This window comes from Malania oleifera, chromosome 8 (genome assembly GCF_029873635.1).
Source record: "Malania oleifera isolate guangnan ecotype guangnan chromosome 8, ASM2987363v1, whole genome shotgun sequence".
Classification (NCBI taxonomy): Eukaryota; Viridiplantae; Streptophyta; class Magnoliopsida; order Santalales; family Ximeniaceae; genus Malania; species Malania oleifera.
Genome location: NC_080424.1, coordinates 7,135,659 through 7,154,713, shown reverse-complemented (window position 1 = coordinate 7,154,713; position 19,055 = coordinate 7,135,659). Strand labels below are relative to the sequence as shown.

The following is a 19,055-nucleotide window of genomic DNA, read 5'->3' as shown; positions in this document are numbered from 1 at the left end:
GAGATATACCAGATTTACCCTACTTGGCAAAGAAATCCGCACTTTTATTTACCTCACTGTAAACATGTTCCACTTTATACTATATGCCTCTCAATGCTAGCACAAGCTCTTCCCACAATTCCCATAAATTCCAAGCCGAACACTTCCCAGAATTTATCCACTAAACCAACAAAGCAGAGTCACATGCAATTTCCACTTGATCAAATCCGAAATCTTTGCACAAATTAATCCCTATAATAATCGTCGACGGAAATTAAAATTCGAAATAGGAGACCATGTATTTATGAAAATAGCGTCATTGAAAGGTACTATGAGATTTGGGAGGATGGGTAAGCTGAGTCCTAGGTTTATTGTCCCTTTCGAGATATTGGAGAGAGTGGAGTTAGTTACCTACCGGCTAGCTTTACCACCAGTTTTATCCAGAATACATGACGTGTTTCACGTTTCTATGCTGAAAAAATACGTCCCAGATCCCTCCCATGTGATCAGTTATACGGGAATAGAACTCAGAGAATCATTGGCTTATGAGGAAATACTAGTGTAGGTTTTAGACAGAAAAGAACAGGAATTGCGTAATAAGAGAATTCCATTAATAAATGTCCTGTGGAGGAATCATGCGGTGAAAGAAGTTTCATGGAAACTTGAGGAAGAAGTACGATAGAAATACCCACATTTGTTCAATGGGGACCAGCAGTAGACAGAGGGAGAATTTTATGTTAAGTAGGTAAAGTTTGATTTATTTTATGTTAAGCAGAATAATGTATGTATAAGTGATATTGTAGGTTATAGGATAGATAGTGTTTTAGTTTTGAGAGAATTTTTCTTTCATGTGTATGTAATCTCTGAGAATTCAAATGTAACCGCGATATTCCTCTACTACAAGTGAGAGTAAGTAATAAAATAAGTAGTCATTCTCCTTAAAGAATGATGTTCAATATAGATGATAAATTTTGAGAATGAAATTTTATGAGGAGAGAATGTAGAGACTTGAAGAATTATAGTAATTAAATAATAAAAGAAATGAGAGAAAAGAAATTTTAAAAGGGGGGTTTTAGTAGGATCTCGTCGATGAGTGCAAAGTGCTTATCGACGAGCAAGCCTCTTGGGCTCATCGACGGGGACGTGTGTCTCGTCGACGAGAAATTACCGAGAGGACTGTTTTCAGGGCCTGAAACTCGTCGACAAGGAGTAAGTATTCATCGACGAACTCCTTTCATAGACTCGTCGATGAGGTGACATGTCTCGTCGACAAATTTGTGTTTTATAAATATCCTAAGTTCAAGTTTCAGCGAAGGATTTACATGAAATTTTGTCTTTCTCTCTCTAACTTTGTCTCCCTCTCCTTCTCTCTAAGTTTCCAGCTTCGTTCTTTGCCGGTTCGACGATCGGTAGCCATCACGCTACTCCTGGGAAGAAATCTTCAAATTTGCTGGAATAGTTCGTTGGTTAGGCTAATTTGGGCATCATCCCAAAATCTGGGTAAGTTAGTATTTTAGGTTTTATAAATTATTTGGTATTGTTGGACTAGGGAAAATGCTTTAGATAGTATTATACTAAAGTTTGGTTGGGAAAAATGCAATTTCAAGGTGTTAAGTTAGGATACGCACGTATGTAGATTTGGAGTACTTTGTGGGCTTCATAGTAAGTCCGGTAAGGGGATAAATTAAGTCAGTATTTTCATGAAATTATCATAAATTAAACAGCATTTATTTTCAGAGAAATATGTATGATTTAGAACTATGTTTGAGAATACTGATGTTGAAGAAGGAAATTATTTAAGCATGGTTTATAAGGAAATATGATTTCAGAATTTATTATAAGTTTATAAGGTTATGTACATCTGTGTGGCATGAGTACATTATTTTCATGAAAATTATGCTATGTTGAAATATTACGAGTTTTCCCAGATAAGTATATTATAGTAGTTTTCAAGAAAACTTTAAAAATAGTACAGGAACTATGGTTTTAAAAGTATGTTGAAAAGTATAAGAAATTATATTTATTATGTTATGAAATAAACTGGCGTAAATGTTGTGAATATCATGTGATGAATTATGTCGGCGTAAATGTCGTGATTCTTATATTATGAGTTATGCCGTTGCAAATGTCGCAAATATTACGTCATGAATTATGTCGGGGTTGATGTCGTGATTACGTATGATATGTAAAAAATCATGAAATATGTTTACGTCAGATATTACTCTAAATTACGAAATAGTTATGCTTAAATATGAAATATATTGTATGTTATCAGAACCCGGATAGCTTAGTTCAATTTTATGAAGCATGGTACAGTAGCTATATGTTTATGATTATGAATATGTTAGTGCTACCACACATCTTATGTAGATTGGTGGAGATGGCACTCGATGTAGCTTTATGAGAGTGTCGTAGTTCCCCTGATAGACTGGCACAAGTAGAATATACTCATCGTACTTACAAACTTATGTTTGACTTAGCATGGTCGGCCAGCCATTGCTAGGTCTCGCCTTCAGATTGCACAACCCTGTCATGTGGGGGGTAAGACATGACGATAGCTAACTATCTATCCTGAGTAATAAGTTACCTATGATATGGTTATAAATGATGATTTCTCAGTACAAAATTTTAGTATGATACACTATGTTATAATAAACCATGTTTTTATGTAATATGATACAACTGTTATATCAGTTATGAATTATGTACTATTTATATGTATATTACGAAAAATACTCATGTTGCCACACACTGATATTAATTTGTCTCCCTTACTACAAGGTGTCTCACTCCAGCATTACAAACTTTTTAGAAAATCTAGGTAGAAGGGCAGATAAAGCCCCGTAACAGTAGAAGTGGTTTGAGTTACCCTATCTATAGGGTAAGTGGATGGCTAAGGTTAGATGGATTTTTGGGTGGAGACCCCAAGAGTACTTTTCGGTCTTCTTGGTGGATGATTGTATGTATATGTATATGAAAATTTTAATAGAACTCTGGTCTAGTTTCTAATGTGTATGACATGTATATAATTTTATATTTTCCGCTGCTTAGGTATCAGAGTTTTATGACAGATACATCCCTGGTACTCATGGGTCCAGGTTGACTATGACTGTGATAGTTTAGTTAGATATTATGTATGTTATTATGTGGGAAAAAATATATATGGTAAATTAGGCATTTCGTTACAGGTACGAACAATAGTGCAAAATTAAAAGCAATCTTGGAAGGAATTCGTTTATGCAAACAATTTCATTATTTTAATGTGATTATTGAAAGTGACTCGAGAATTTTTGTTGATTGGTTTTGAAAAGGTAAATGTACCTTGTGGTATTTTTGGGATTTTTTGGAGGACATTGTGGCGGAGTTAGAAGGAGTGAACTTCATGGTGATCCATCAATAGGAAAGACAATAATGCGGCAAATTTTCTCGCTAGAGAAAGAGAAATGAGAAATAATGTCATTTACGAAGAACAACATCTTTTATCACGTTCTCTGAAAGGTATCCTTTGGATGGATAAGTTGGATCTCACTTTCCTTCATCATTAGTTCATCCTTCCAATTTTTGTTTGGTTGGTTTAGATTTTTTTTCTTATTTAACTTTGGTTAGATTTGTAATCCTGTTTTGATTGGTTGTTGGTATTGTTTTTGGGAGATCTTTAATGTCTCTTTTATCTATAATCTCCTAAATATTGTAATGTAACCACGGTATTCCTCCGCTAAAAGTGAGGATATATCAATAAATAATTGGAGGTGCCGTCCTCCTTTAGTATTTAAAAAAAAAAAAACATATGAACTACTTAGTAGCCACTAGAGGGTAGTTTTCTGAGAAGGAGAATAAGTTGGTAGTAGAAGATAGTGGAAAATAGTGACAGTGTAAGATAGTAGAGTTAGATAAAGAGATAATGAGCTGTGTTAGTTTTGATGTTTTATTATCTTCTTCTAGGTCTCTTTATTCTTTTTCAAAAATGTCCTTACAAAAGAAATAAATAGATTCAAAAGTATGTTTCACTAATTTGGTTGTAAAAAAATGGATTACATGTCAAACAAAAAACGCTAATATCTCTTGAGATTTAGCAAAATAATGTAGACTTTCCTTTATATTTTAAAAATCCTATAGACCTCATTTGACATTTTATTTTTAGGGCACTTATATACCTTCATCAATTTTCCATCAAGTGGCCAAGTAAATTTTCAAAAAATTGACTATTTTCCCCCTTTTCTCATAAACACACATGAAATGCTAAAACAATGTTAAAAATCTAAAAATAAAAAATAAAAATAAAGTGTGCCCGCGAAAGGTGCAAACTCGATAAATGAATTTCTTTCAAATATTCCCAAAAAAAAAAAAAATGCAATATCCTCCCTTGCCCACCCCAAGGTAAAATGCAAAAAAGTTCGAACTCTGGAGGATGATTTTTCATGCAATTGTTATGCAACTAATTTCGTGTGTGTCAAGGGGAAAATGGGAAAAGTCATTTTTCTTGAATTATTAAGCTAATTTTATGTTAATTTGACGGAAGAGGTATAAATGTCCTAAAAATCAAATTGTTTGTGGGTTTTTTTTTTTTTTTTTTTTTTAAATTTAGAAGAGGTCTACATTTTTTTTTTTTCTCCCAAATATTGCCCTTTGCTTTGGAGAGGCTTTCGATTCGACTTTATGTAAATTTGAATAAAACATAATACAAAATTGTATTGAATTTTATCTAAATCTAATATTCGAAATCCAAACTCCCAAATGCAATTTTAGGAACGGTTGTCAATATCTTTTATCCTAAAATATTTCATTTAGGATCATGTTTTTGTTAGGTGGTCTTGTACCTTCTCAACCCTAAAAGCTAACTTATGAGGTGAGATTTTCCCTCCCACTTAATAACTGACCACCAAGTCCCTTCAACAACCGATGTGGGACAACCCCAACAATCTCCCCCTCACACATCGGGCTCCAAATCGGCCACGGAAATTGTTGAACCATAGGCTCTAATACGAGTGTTGGGTGGTCTTGAACCTTCTCAACCTCAGAAACTAGTTCGTGAGATAAGACTTTTCCTCACACTTAATAACTGACCACTAAACCCCTTCCACAACTTATGTGAGACAATCCCAACAGCTTTAGGCTCATTTATAAGCTTACTTACATCCTTTAGAAGCTAACTAGTGGGCTCATTTTGAAAGGCTCAAGCAAGAATAAAGATATAGAAATCAATTTGCGTTTCACTTTAGAGGTTTATAGTTTTTTTAACTTCATCCGTTTTTAGTCTCTTTATCTTTTATTTCTGGTTATTTTTAAATTTTTATTTCACAAAATATCTCTCTACTTGGATTGCAAGAATTAAGATGTAAAATTGGAAGAGGCTCATTCATGTGGAAAAATTGCTATCATCAAAAATAATAGCACAACAGCGTCACCATTCACCACATCGCTCCATATTCATGCTTATATATATTCATGTTTAAATTAAAATTACTCAATAGCATTAGTTTGAGCAAGCAAATTATAATTAGACTCAAACTCTAGTCCAATTAAAAATTTAATAAGTTTAGACATGATAAAGCTCCAATTATCGACTTATTTGTACCCTAATTCCATTATTGATGATTAACTTCTCATAGCTATTATTTCAACTCCATTAAACTCAACTCCATAATTTTAATTTCTTTTTTAGATTTTAACTTTCAAAATTAACTTTAAAAAAGAAAAGAAAAAACGTAAAATTTCAAACCTATTAAATTTCAATACCGTCAAAGGGTCCGTGTATAATGCTACTTCTTTTCCCTTCATTTTTGCAATTGAAAACATAATATGGCTTTACCTTACTTCCTGGACAAAGGAAAGAACCTAAAAGCTGACTGGTAGCAGAAATTTAACGATAGGAACATTCCCTAGACTCCTGTTTGATCAAATTAATACGTCCCTTTCATCCTAAATCCCTCACACAGGTTCAGTGCTAGTAATAGCATCCCCATTTAACCAAACCAGAGGCTTCCAAAGACTCACTTGAATAACTAATATTTTACTTCCTGTCCAAAATCCCTTCAAAGGGCATTGAAATACCTCAACTCGAGGGAAAAATAGCTACATTTATGTAATAGCAAAGCTAGAACAATGAAACAGGCACCAGAATTGGAACTCAATTTTTCACAGCTCAATTTCATTTCAAGAATTCAATTGTTTCTGTATCATTCTGTTTTCTGTCATGGCCATGTACAACACATTTTCAAAGCTCAACCCCACCCCCCTCTCTACCCTACCCTCCTAGCAAACCCAAACCCTAACATAACCCCACCCCGCACCACAACCTCCCCCCCCCCCCAACCCCGCGCAAACCCACCCATCCCCCAAAAAAAAAAACCCTCCCTCACTGAACAAATCAATTCTGCCATTAGCAGAAACTACCTAGGTGGACACCTAAATGCAATACCTCATTTACAACAGACTTGATCACTCCCAAGACAGCCTGCAACAGTCCCTCTTTGGGACACCAATTACCGGAGATGGTTGTCCTTAGATTGTTGATACATTATACGGATGGGTTTGATAAGCTGATCCAGATTATCCAACTGTGCATCTGAGGGTTCATCATCACACATTGCTGTTTGCTCACTCATTGGACCTTCAGTTTCTCTAGCTTCATCATCACTTACATCAAGGCTGATATAATCAGCCAATCTTCCATCCTCTAAGAAAATCTCATTATTATGTGCAGTGTGCTTTTCAGACACTGCCACTGCAGTCTCAGCAATATTGGGGTTAATGGAACCAAAGTAACGCCCCCGAGCATTAGTTTGCTCTATTGATCGTTTTCTTTTCTTTCCCCTGCTTCTGTTTTTGGGATGGTGAAGCTTGCATTTGGACCCTTGAGAGCAGACTCCTGTTGCTTCAAAATTGGGGCAAACATAGGTGTGCTTCTTCCGACACTGCAAGTTTAAAGATTAAGAAAGAAAATCCGCTTGCTCGTTCAAAAATTGCTTAGCCGCATTCAACCCTATAATGATTGGGTTGTGCACACAAAATATAGATAAAGAGAGTTGTAAATACTATTTTGAAACAAAAATGGCTTTTGTGAGCAAAAGCCAACAAAGGTAATTGCCCTAACTGATCATCAAAAGCCAGGGGATGGTTAAAAGCACTAGACTGAAAATCTGATAAATCGTTATTAAATGTTGCAATTGAACATCAAATACATGAGTTTCCATGGACTAGGTCAGCCCACAAAAACAGGAGTTTCTATGGACTAGGTCAGCCCACAATTTGAAGTAGCAAATCAATGGAGTCTGGATGGAGTGGTTTCAGCTGAAAAAAAAAATTGCTTAGGCACACAGCTTGCTCCAAACAGTTAACCAAAACAGACATCACACAGAAAATGCACATAGATGACACACAATAAGTAAACCTCACCCCCTCCCCCACCTAAAAAAACTACCAAAAGATCCAAAAGAGAAAATAACAGGACAAAACAAACAAACACAAAAACAGAAACAAAGCGGCAAATCAAAAACCACAAAAGGGAAAAACCACATCCAACCAAGGAAAAAGAGTGGAAGGGGCCGATTGAGCAGATTGTTATCATATAGCATGAATCCCACTTAACAAAAAGATGCAAGCCAGAAACAGACTAAATGCTAGACATGAAGCAGAAATAAAATATTCCACATTCAATTTCTAATTTCCTACTCAATTGCTCTCCCCCCAGCCCCAAAAGAAAAGAAAAGAAAATAATAACAGAAGAAAGATGACAATGAAATGTAGTGATTATGCATAAGCAATACCTCATCACCGTCAGCACAATAGCCCCTTAGAAAACTTTCACATATAGAGGCATTTGGATTAACATTTACATGTCTATATGGACAATTTTCATTGGAGCACAATCCTGCCAGGAAAACAAATCAGAATCATGCATTACTTAGCACAGAGAGAGAGAGAGAGAGAGATAGAGATAGAGCGCACAAACTAGCAAAACCTACCCTGCAAAAAATAAGAACAATCCGGCATCCTTTCTGGAATGACCTGCAAGAAAAATAAAATTAAGTTTGAGAAACTAAAAACACGAAAGGCACTAATAGTCCATTAATTGAGGTCATATCAATTCAAGCAGATTGTAATAGACCTTATGAGTCAATTTGCAACTGCGATTGGAACATAAACCATTGAGAAATTTTGTGCAAACAGCAATTTTAGAGGGATCATGAATATATGGACATTTCCCATTATCCTTGTTGCATTTGCCAAATCTTGTATAAAATTGACAGTACTTCCATTTTCTAGCTAAACGCAGTCTGGCAGTATGCAAACTCCACCGAACTTTCTCACTTGCCAAGATGCGAGTCCTTTTCTTAGGATCCCTAATAAGCTGGTTACCATTGCCAATTCGAACATATCTGAAAATATTGAAATGCACTTAAATAAGTGATCTGTTTGCTGTCATAAATAAGCTCTATAAGTAAGGTTTTCTAACACTGAAGTGCATAGCTATAGCAGTTTGAAGCATTCAACACAGAAGGAAATATAAGCCACATACTCTTCATTGCCAATCAATAATCTCCTTGGAACATAGGATTTCTTGACATCATTTTCTGGTTGGATGGCAGTAGGGTATGATGATTCCTCATCTATACAGAACATAAGCAGAAAATTAATATAAACTATCCAGAAAAGAAAGAAAAATAAATCACAAAAGGTGATTTAAAAAAAAATATACAGTAAGCTATCAATGTACAACAGTTCTTCGCTTCCTTTTGATGCCAAAAAAAAAAAGAGACAAAAAAAAAAAAAAAAAGACAAAGGATTATGTAAGAAAAAAATATATATCATAAATTCTCCTCCCCAACACCCCCCCCCCCAACTGGGCGATACCCCCTTCTTTTCTTTTGTACCAAAACGTGCATCATAAATTTCACAAGTAACAGAAATCTTACACCCACTAGCAATACGGGAAATTCAGTTTTAACACTTCAACCAGTCCCACACACTGGAGCATAATTCAAAAAATGCCAAAGTCTACCCAGAATCAAGTTACTTAGAACTCAGCAATGTTTTTATTGAAACAAAGACAAAGGGCAAGTTCCTGACACAAATTTCTTAACAAAAGGATACTAAAGTAGGAAATTTTAGTACTATGATTGGCAAAAAAGCTAAATTGATTAAAAGTTTTTTTTTTCTGTTGCTATAGAAACCTATAGTCAGCGATACTGTCTTCTTAATGCTTTTTATTTTTTTGAGGGGGTTTTCTCTCTCAGAATTTTCATTTTTATAGGATCTTGAGGTTGAGATTAAATGTTTCGGGGAGAGTTGGAAACCTTTGTATATTGAATGGGGGGTGACTTGAAGATTTAATTCAGGAATTCTTCTGGCTCTTTCTCAGTGAAAATCATGTCTTTCCCAGTTGTTGAAAACTCCGAGCCCTCCTTATTTTCCCCTGAACCATTTTATCAGGAAGGCTAAGGTTCCTCTGAAAATCAGGGCTTTTATGTGGACAAGGGCTCTTAATAGTCTTGATACCAATGATTTGTTGCAGATGAGGAGGCCTTCCAAAGCTATGAATCCCAATATCTGTATAATGTGTCTGAAGATAAATGCAACTAGTGACCACTTGTCCATTGTTGGATGGCTAAGCAACTATAGGTTAATCTAATTTTTGGTTCTTGAGGAAAATTTGGTGATTCTGCAGGCTATTGATGCTTTCTTGTTGGTGTGGTACACAGGTTTTGGGAAGAGTAAGAAATAATAGTCCTTTGGATATGTGCGGTTTTGCTCTGTTTTGGATTGTGTGAATTGAAAGGAACGAAAGGCTTTTTAAATACAAAACAAGTCCCTAAACTGTTCTTTGGGATAGAGTTAATTTTTTTGTCTTCTTTTTGGGATCATTCTTTGGGTTTTTTTTAAGGAATTTTATTACTATAAATCAAGTGGGATTGGAAAGGGGTTCTCATGTTTTTATTTCTGTTTTTTTTTTTTTTTTTACAGAATTACTTATCCTCCAACCTTTGTAATTTCCTCTCTTCTCTAAATGAATTTCTTTTTCTGTAAAAAAGAAAAAAGAAAAAAAAAAAGAACAGCACCTAAATAAATAACCAACCAATTACAAGTCCACTGTGATTTCAGCACTTCTAACATGTTTTGGCAATAACATATTCAAATAAAATCTAGTTGCTACTACATCAATTGTTTTAAGGCCACTCAAAAAGGCTTCTGAGCAATATTTAAATTTTTTTTTTATAACCAACCAATTACAAGTCCACTGTGATTTCAGCACTTCTAACATGTTTTGGCAATAACATATTCAAATAAAATCTAGTTGCTACTACATCAATTGTTTTAAGGCCACTCAAAAAGGCTTCTGAGCAATATTTAAATTTTTTTTTTTTAAAAAAATTTACAACTTTTAATACAAAGAGTGACAACATGCGACTGTGGTGGGATTATAATCCCATTCTTCTTGGTTCACGCTTGATGCTCTCATTAATCTGTGAAAATGACAGCCTCTCAATTTTCCAGAACAATTCATATTACTTAAGGGTCTGTTTTGTATCACTATTAAAAATTACGAAACGGAAATCAGAAACGAAAACTAAAGGCCAGAAACAGGAACTTAAAAACGGAAACTAGCAAAATTAAAAACTTGATTAAAATGCTCATTTTTGTCCTTGAGTCAAATAACAAGTACAAAATATTATTAAAATAATAAAAGTACAAAGTAACATAAATTAAAATATTACAATAAAAATTATTATAATTATTTTACTTAATTATTATATTTCAAAATCCATTTTACAAGAACAATCTTATTGTATATGATAATTGAAATACATTAAAAATGTTTTGTGAATGGTTTTATCATTTTTATTTTTTTTTTGAAATTTTATGAGCATTTTTTATTTTAAGTTCATATGATCATTTTACTTTAGTTTTAATTAAAAAGTATGGATAAAATAAATGATTTAATTTTAAAAAAAAAGTTAATTATATATACTAAAATATTCTGGCAGGTTGCCAAAATGATTGAAAACCATAAAATCTAGTTTTCAATTTTTTCGCAAACAACTAAAACCCGTCATTAAAAACAAAAAACCAACAAACAAACGCATATTCATAACCTGTTTCTTCAATGTATAGAAACAAAAAGAGAAAAACAGAAATAAAAATGATACCAAACAGGCCCAAATAAGCAAAAAAATAAAAGAATATAATTGCAAGATTGCCCTATCAACCATCAAGTACCCTCTCATACTTCCTGCAGATAAACAACTACAAAGTGTGAAGCTTCAAACTCCATGGAACAACTCCCATGTTCATCCAATGTCCTTTCTAAAGTTTCACCATAAGATGTCAAACAGTGAAGAATTTTCCTTAGCCCTGTTGCTCGAAAATCTTCAATGTCCTTAAAAAATATATATATAAAAGGAAACTTCCCTAACAAGACAATGCTGTATTCTCCTATAAGTGGAAAATAAGTTGGGCTATTTCTCAACAGCAAGTTGTGGCTCAGGCTGAATTGTAGCCTAATGAAGAAATTATGTGATATGGCTTATATCCACTGGTATGAAAGGGTTATTCTTTCCTATTCACAACATCATACTAAAATCACAGAATTCAAGAAGAAAAAGTTTCTTTAGACCAATAAAAAGCTTTTTATAGAACCCTTTGGGGTACATTCCTTCATTTTCTCCAATTAGGAAAGCTTCAAAGGTTCAATTCTTACAAATTTTTCGTGTAAATCCATAATAAACATATAGAAATTATTATACATAAAAAAATATCAAAAGTGTTGATCTCAAAATGAAACTATATTATTGTAAACCCTAGTTCATTTTCATAATGAACCAAACTCAACTGTACACATCATCTCCAATAGGAAGGGTAAGGAGACAGAAATTCAAAGTCAGGAAGCATAAGCATCACCTATACTACAAAACAAGCCACCAGTTCTAAAATACCTAACCCTGCTAAATGTGCATGTTAGCATCTCGTCTACAGCCTTGGTTTACCTTTTAGATATTGCCATTTCATAATTTGGTTAAAGATGAGTTCATAAATGAGCTGATGGAGGCTACAACCCGCCAAAATTTACATGAAAAATGGAAAATCAGAAACTTTGCAGTAATGGACCTGGACTAATAATACACACACACATGCATGTATGCATTTTTGTGTGCGTATCTAATCCCCATTTTAAGCTGCTTCAGACATGCAAAATATTTGGAAAGGAGAGTATTAAATCTCATATGCAAGGTGTAATATAAAAACGCAATGGAAGAAGTCAGTAGGACCTGAAATCCTCTGAAGTGTCCGTCCCGAAGAATCCATCTTATAGCGAACTGAACCGATACGAAATATACGTGCTCCTGAAAATTTATTATCAAAAGCATCCCAACATTCTTGTCAAAACCACATACTAAAAGCGCGCACAAATTAATTTTCAAGAAGGAAAAATCAAACTGTTTGCCGAAACTGTGAATGTATCTGCCACACCAGGATTGTTGATTGGCCTACCTGGGCGCAGGTCTATACTATGAACTGACTTACGGGAAGAGTGATTTCTACTCCTTGTCTGAGATACAACACAAGCAGAGACATTCTGTTCTCTTTTCTTCCTCTCCACCTCCACAACTGCAAGTGTAGCTTCCTGTAAAAGGTTCAATTAATCAAGCCCAATGGCCACCAATTCTTCTGACTTGCAAAAAACCCATTACATACAAAGAGCAGTTTTCAAGGGGGAAAAAAAAGTGTACCAGAGCCCAACTAACCTCATTAGCTTTTTTTGAGCGCCTTTCAATGGATTTTGACCATTTTAGACTAGACCCACCAATACTCAATACCTTCGATTTTCGAAGAGAAAATCCACGTGGCGACCTTGTGTAAACTGTATCCCTCTTTCTCAAAAACAGCAATTTATTACTGAAGAGAAAATTGAAATACTATTACTCAAGCAAACATTCACATATAATAAAAGCTAAAATCAGTGCACATGATCTTGAACCTGATCATAGATAAGGAACGATTATTTGAAGATGGATTACGAATGAAACTTCTCAAGAATGTTGCTCTTTTCCATGGAAACAGGTGCGGCAACACCTTTTCACGTTGCAATGAATAACCATCCTTCTTGAATGACTGCGTACCACTTAAAGTCCACACTAACGAAAGTTTTGAAGGTTTACATTTCTTTACTATACCTGAAAAATGGGGAAATCAAATCTTAGATGACTGGTGATCATTTGAGAGAAGAAAGATGCTAATGAATGTTACTGCACCATTCTTTTTAAAAAAAAAAATTAATATATTTCTCTACTCAAAGCAGAAATTATAATTGGAAGGAGGTCAGTTCTTAAAGAATATATAATGTACTTGCAAAATTGCACCATTTTACAAGCAAAAGATTTATAACAAATGGTGCCTAAAACTAACGAGTAATGACAATTTTTTCAGTAGATAAGATACAAAACAATTAAACCAGAACCAACTTGGGCATAAATTCTGACATAACTAGTAAAATAAAGACAGTTGCCACAAATAAATTCTGACATATCTAATAAAATATAATTCAAGTCAAAGTGAGTGCCAAAGCAAATCTAATATTATAGTTTGAATCTGTCTCCAGAAGCCAGTTCTTCAAACATCTCATTTAGCAACTATGAGATTACAGATGCACACACAAAGAAGTTACCAAAGACCACTTAATTGTCACTTAACAAGGAGTGTTTCAAACATACCTTTATCAGACCGCTTCCTATCAGAATTTCTGCTGGAAATAACCTTTGGAGCCATCTGTCCCTCTGAGTTCGAGCTGTCACCAGAGACAGCAACTTTTTTCCTGTTTTGATTTTCCATTGATGTTCTAACGAGCTGATTATTGTTCCTTTTATAGTAGCCATCTGAGAATAAGGTTGGGGTCTTATCTGCACTGTGAATAGATGGATCACAAAGATTTGATGCTGCAACCAACTGATTTGATTTGCGCTTTACATATATTATCTTCTTATTTTTTGAAGACATCAAATTCGCATCATTTATGGCACCATCATTTGCGCTTTCCACACTGTTGATTGAAACTAATGAATTTTCAGCAGTTGAAGACTTTGGTGCATCCTCCGAATACTTTGGTGCATGCTTACTTTCTGTAAGCTTTGAAAGGTCTGACTTATTTTCAGAACCATCATTTGAATGAGGATTTTCCAGCATGGAAGCTGTACAATCTCCTGAAGGAATGGTAGTGCAGTTTGACAATCTGTTGCCATGCTGTAATGGGGGTGTTTTAGGCCTCTCAAAAGAAGCATTTGCTCCATCCATTCTCAAGCACTTGGACGTGCCCATAATGCTAACCCTACTTTCAGACCCCATGCTCTTCTTCATTTCATCCATATTAGTAGGATTCATCTGATAAACAGAGGTACTCAAACCATGAGCACTACGTGGAAAAGCAGGAACTGAAGCAGGTTTTCTTACAAGACTGTTTCCTTTACGAATGTAAGTACTTTCACTCTTTCCACTTTTTTTAGGCAACTGCTTTTGTAAAGGAATAGAGCTTGAGAAAGACTTCTTCCCAGGCAAAGGTGGAACTAAATGATTGGTGGTTCGATGCCATGTACGGGAATTAGCCATACTGCTCGAAGAGACTGCCTTCTTGGAATTGGTCAAGACAAAAGTTGAACGACCTGTTAATACCCTAGGAACTGCATAACTCAGCTGGTTCCTATGCCCATTGGACTCTCCAGTCATAGAATTCAAACTCACTGCTGTTTTTTTGGTATCCTGTGAATGCGATGGTACACTCTCCCCTTGAATTAAGTCATCATTTTCTGTCGCATGAACAAAGTTTGAATCAATTTTAATATCTTGTGACAATGAATTTTGGGTAATCATTGTAGAATCAACTTCAAGTATAGGGCTCTCATCTAATTTATTGTCACTCCCACAAACCTCTTCAGCAGAAGTTTGACCAAGAAGTTCATCTTCATGGACAGACCCTGTATTAGATATTGCATTGGGTGAAGAACCAAGTTCATAACCACGATCAGGAGTTGAGGCTGCATCACCTTCAGCACATAAAGAAAAATAGCTACATGCAGAAGGCAAATCATCCTTCAAGAGAAGACTACTGTCACAATCCATATTTGTGCTGGGCAGTCTCTGGTCTAAAGCTGAATTCTGAAGTTCTGAAGAAATTCTGCTCTGATCAAACATACCATCCATATCCATAATATCATTTTGGTGGATATTTGTGGCTGTCACTGGTGTAGCATTTTCCTTCTGCCCACTTTCAAATCCAGACAAACAAAGAAACTGCAAATTTTGGGTAGTTGACTCCTGAATTGAACACGAACCAGTACTGGGGCCTTCAAGTGTAGAACAGTCAAGATTAAAGCCATCTCTTGCAAAGCCCATGACCCCAGAAGATCTTTCTGTGAGACAATTTTCAGGTGAAACAGTAATCCCCTCAGGGCAAGGCAGCAGACAAGCAGTAGACAGTGTCCCCATAGCAGACAAAGCAACTTTCTCTTCTGGTTTGGTTAGACCCCCATTAAAATTTGAAGGCACAGCTTCAGCATATGTAAGGGTACCTGCGTTTTCAGGTCTTCGACTGATGACAGGCACAGTTGGACTAAAATCATCACGAGGGGAATGAAATTTTCTCTTCTTTTTATACTTAGGTGAAGTCCCATTTGAAACAACATTAGCACCGTCTCTCATAGAAACCTTCACCCCATTAAACCCTTTAATTGAATTGTTTCCATGCAAAGTGGCAGCCCCATCTGCGCAAGGCTGAGAGACAACATCCAAACACCCAAAACCAGAAGCTGTAACGTCCTGTTCTACAAGATTAGAATTTTGATCCAAACAAGCTGACGCAGTATCCACACCAACAGAAGGAGTAACTACATTTACAGGCCCTACACATGTATTGCTTGTCCTTGAACTTGATAAATTTGATCGAGGAGTTCCTACTTTTCTCTCTCTCTCAGTCTTAGGTATATGCTCCTCATCGTGACCAATATCAAGATTAGTCCCTGCTGAAACTCCACTACCTGCAGATACTTCTATAACATTCTTCACAGGCAAGGCAATAACCCCATCCAGGCACAGCAGCTTGCTAGTATCATCCACAGTACTAACATTGCATGAAGTATGTTTCTGCTGAGGATGACTACTGCCATTTTCGGAACCTGAATGATTATGGTTATCTATACTCAAAAAATCCCCAGAAGTTCTCATTTCATCAAAATTAGACAAACCTAAAGTAGCATTGCCACCTTCTGAATAAGCATCCTTTTGAGATTCTTCCATAATGCCATTCTCAAGCAATATGCCAAAGTCATTTGAACAGGAGTGCTTGCTACAGGCATCCACTGTGCTAACTAAATCATAGTCAGAACTCATGATGGTCTTCATCCCAAGGCCAGAGCTATATGTATCTGCAGTACTGTCATGAATTTTAAATTCCTCTGCACTTAACAAAGAAGCATTAACATTGCCATCTACTGATGGCAGAGTCTCCAGAAATCCTTTTACATTACCATTTTCAGGGTGTGTAGTTGTACCATTTTGAAAAGATAGCTCGCTAATCTCATCCATACTTCCAATGTCAAAACAAGTAGTGCCGTCATTCACACTCACTGAACCCTTGTCAAAGTTTGAAAATGTATGCAATAGATGGGTGGGTATATCTGCATTTACAGAACCCTCATTAGTTTTGGTTTTCTCAGGATCTGACACACTGCTAGGAGAAGCAGCTTTGCTCCTTTTCCTGTTAATCTTGCGTGCACATGACCTAAAAGGATCAGCATCAGTGCTGCCTTTCTTATCATCCACTTTGTTATCATTAAGAACAACTTCACACTTGTTGACCATGCGAACAGAAGCATTAGTCTCTTTTGAGTGCATTACACCCTTGTCAAACCCAGATGCTGCAGAGGGACTATTGGCAGAGCCATCAGCATTTACAGATTCATCATGCTTCTCTGTTTGCTCTGATTTTGACAAGCATAAAAGAGGGGTCATAACTTTCTTCTTCTTTCTAATCCTCGCTGAAGAGGTTCCATCAGAACCAACAATGGGACCACCCACATCTGAAACTGCATCCTTTTCAGATCCTTTTACCGCACTCTTTGCAACAGAAGCATTCATCCTACTGGAACCAGACTGTGGACCACAGTCACAAGCAGTTTCATTGCCAGAAACTTCGACTTTGTCCTCTGATTGTTCCAGGCCATTGTTAGAACAAGATTGATGATCAGCATGGGTAAGGCTATCTGAATTTGCAGGACTCTCATTCAGTATAGTTAGCTGCAAATTTGAAGAATCCCTGTTGGGCTCTGTGACTTTCCTAAACTTCCTATTCCTAGGGTTCAAAGTTCTAGCAGAAACAACTGTAGGGTTTAAAGATGCTGCAATTGGCTTAGCCACTAGCACGTTTGATCTGAAAGAAACATCAAGCTCTACAGGGCTTCCCACTCTCTCTTCTTCCACTCTATGATCTGAGTACATGAGGGTATCTTTACCTCTGAAGGAACTGGGTTGAGAGTCATCAAAATAAGCCGCAGAGTGTTCACCATTTCTATTCCTAGCAGTAGGTTTTTGAAGCCTGAGTAGAACACTCTTCTTCTGCGATTTCTTCCTGGGAGTGCGATCAAATTCTCCACCGCCCTCCCTATCACCCCTACTATTATACTTTCCCGATTCTAGAGTACGAGCCATCCGTTTCCCAGAAGCAACCCAAAAACCATCACCATCATCATCACCGTCACCATTCTGCTTATTCCCCAACTCAAAATCATGCCGAACATGAGTATGACCCCACCTCTGTCTCTCACTCACCCCATCACCTCGATCATTCCTAAACAATTCACTCTCTGATCCTAAACCATATCGAGAGTCATAATTTCCCAAATTATCAGCATAATCCATCAACAGTGAAGCAGAATTAAAATTATCAAATTCAAAATCAGTTGAAGCTCCATTGGAATTCAATATAAATTGACCCCTTCGACCATGGTCATCGCCACGACTATCGCTACGACCCCATACAACCTCTTCCCTTTGATTCTGATCAAACCTGTCGTCGTGATTCACTCTAAACCTAAAAGCAGGCTCAGACTCATGCCTAAAGCTATCAATTGTCCGATACGACGACATGGAGCCGTGGTTAAAGGGACGGAAATGGGGTTCAGGATCTTCAAATAGCCGATCATCAGGCGGAACCATTACCCTAGAACGGTTCCGCAAATCGGTCCCAAATTCAGGAACGCGAAACCGACGATCATCGTCGAAAAGGGATCTCTTAGAAGAGTGGGCGAAATCAGGATGATGGTGGTGGTGGTGGTGTGGTGTGGAGTCGTCGTCGATAGGGCGGCCAGGATTGAGAAAAGTGAATTGAGTTTGGAAGGAGTCGTAAGGAGATGGGGGGAGGGGAGGGGGTAGGTGACGAAAGGATGGTTGCAGGGGAGGCGGCGGAGGTAGCGGTGGTGGGAATTGCTGCGGCGGCGGCGGATGAATGTGAACGTGGGGGGGCGCGTAGATAGGAGGATCGCCGGCGAGGGCGGGAGGGGGGCCCGGTGGTGGAGGAATAGGAGGGTTCATGGGAACGTACCTGGGATGGTGATGGTGGTGGTGGTGATGGTGGTGATTGAAGGACGGAAGGTCCATGGCGATCAGAGAAGTTCGCCTGCCCTCGTGATTCTTTGCTCTCTCTCTCTCTCTGTTGGGCCCTGAAACGGCTGAAAGTTCTTTTGCTACTTGATAAAATGGCATTTGGTGAAATTTTGGACACGGCGCATTAGCTTAGCGTCGTTTCTTCCCAGCTTCCAATAGAACGACCCATTGCCGCGGAGGCCTTGCTTGGTCAAAAGTTTTATCCGAATTTAAATCTATTTTAATTAAAAGTATTTGACAAAGGATGAAACTTTATTTTCAAAATTGATATAATAAAATAAAAAATAAAAATAAAAAAGGACGGTCTAACATTTATTTAAAAAAAAAAAAAATATTAGATCATCAAACTTCTTTTAAAAAAAGCCATCACACCAACTAACATTTCTAATTAGAAATCTCTATTTGAAATAACATTTTGTGCATGACCAATA

General features: G+C 36.5%; 1 protein-coding gene across 1 annotated transcript; it reads right to left on the bottom strand.

The window, feature by feature from the left end:
• Positions 1 to 6,333: 6,333 nt before the first annotated feature.
• Positions 6,334 to 18,732, bottom strand: LOC131161569 (uncharacterized protein At1g21580). The gene is made up of 10 exons (XM_058117411.1): positions 13,689 to 18,732; positions 12,956 to 13,151; positions 12,723 to 12,873; positions 12,502 to 12,601; positions 12,246 to 12,320; positions 8,498 to 8,588; positions 8,087 to 8,357; positions 7,944 to 7,986; positions 7,746 to 7,849; positions 6,334 to 6,893 (listed from the first exon to the last, which is right to left on the bottom strand). The coding sequence occupies exons 1-10, from the start codon at positions 18,721 to 18,723 to the stop codon at positions 6,462 to 6,464; spliced, it is 6,498 nt and encodes a 2,165-aa protein (XP_057973394.1). The 5' UTR covers positions 18,724 to 18,732; the 3' UTR covers positions 6,334 to 6,461.
• Positions 18,733 to 19,055: the final 323 nt, after the last annotated feature.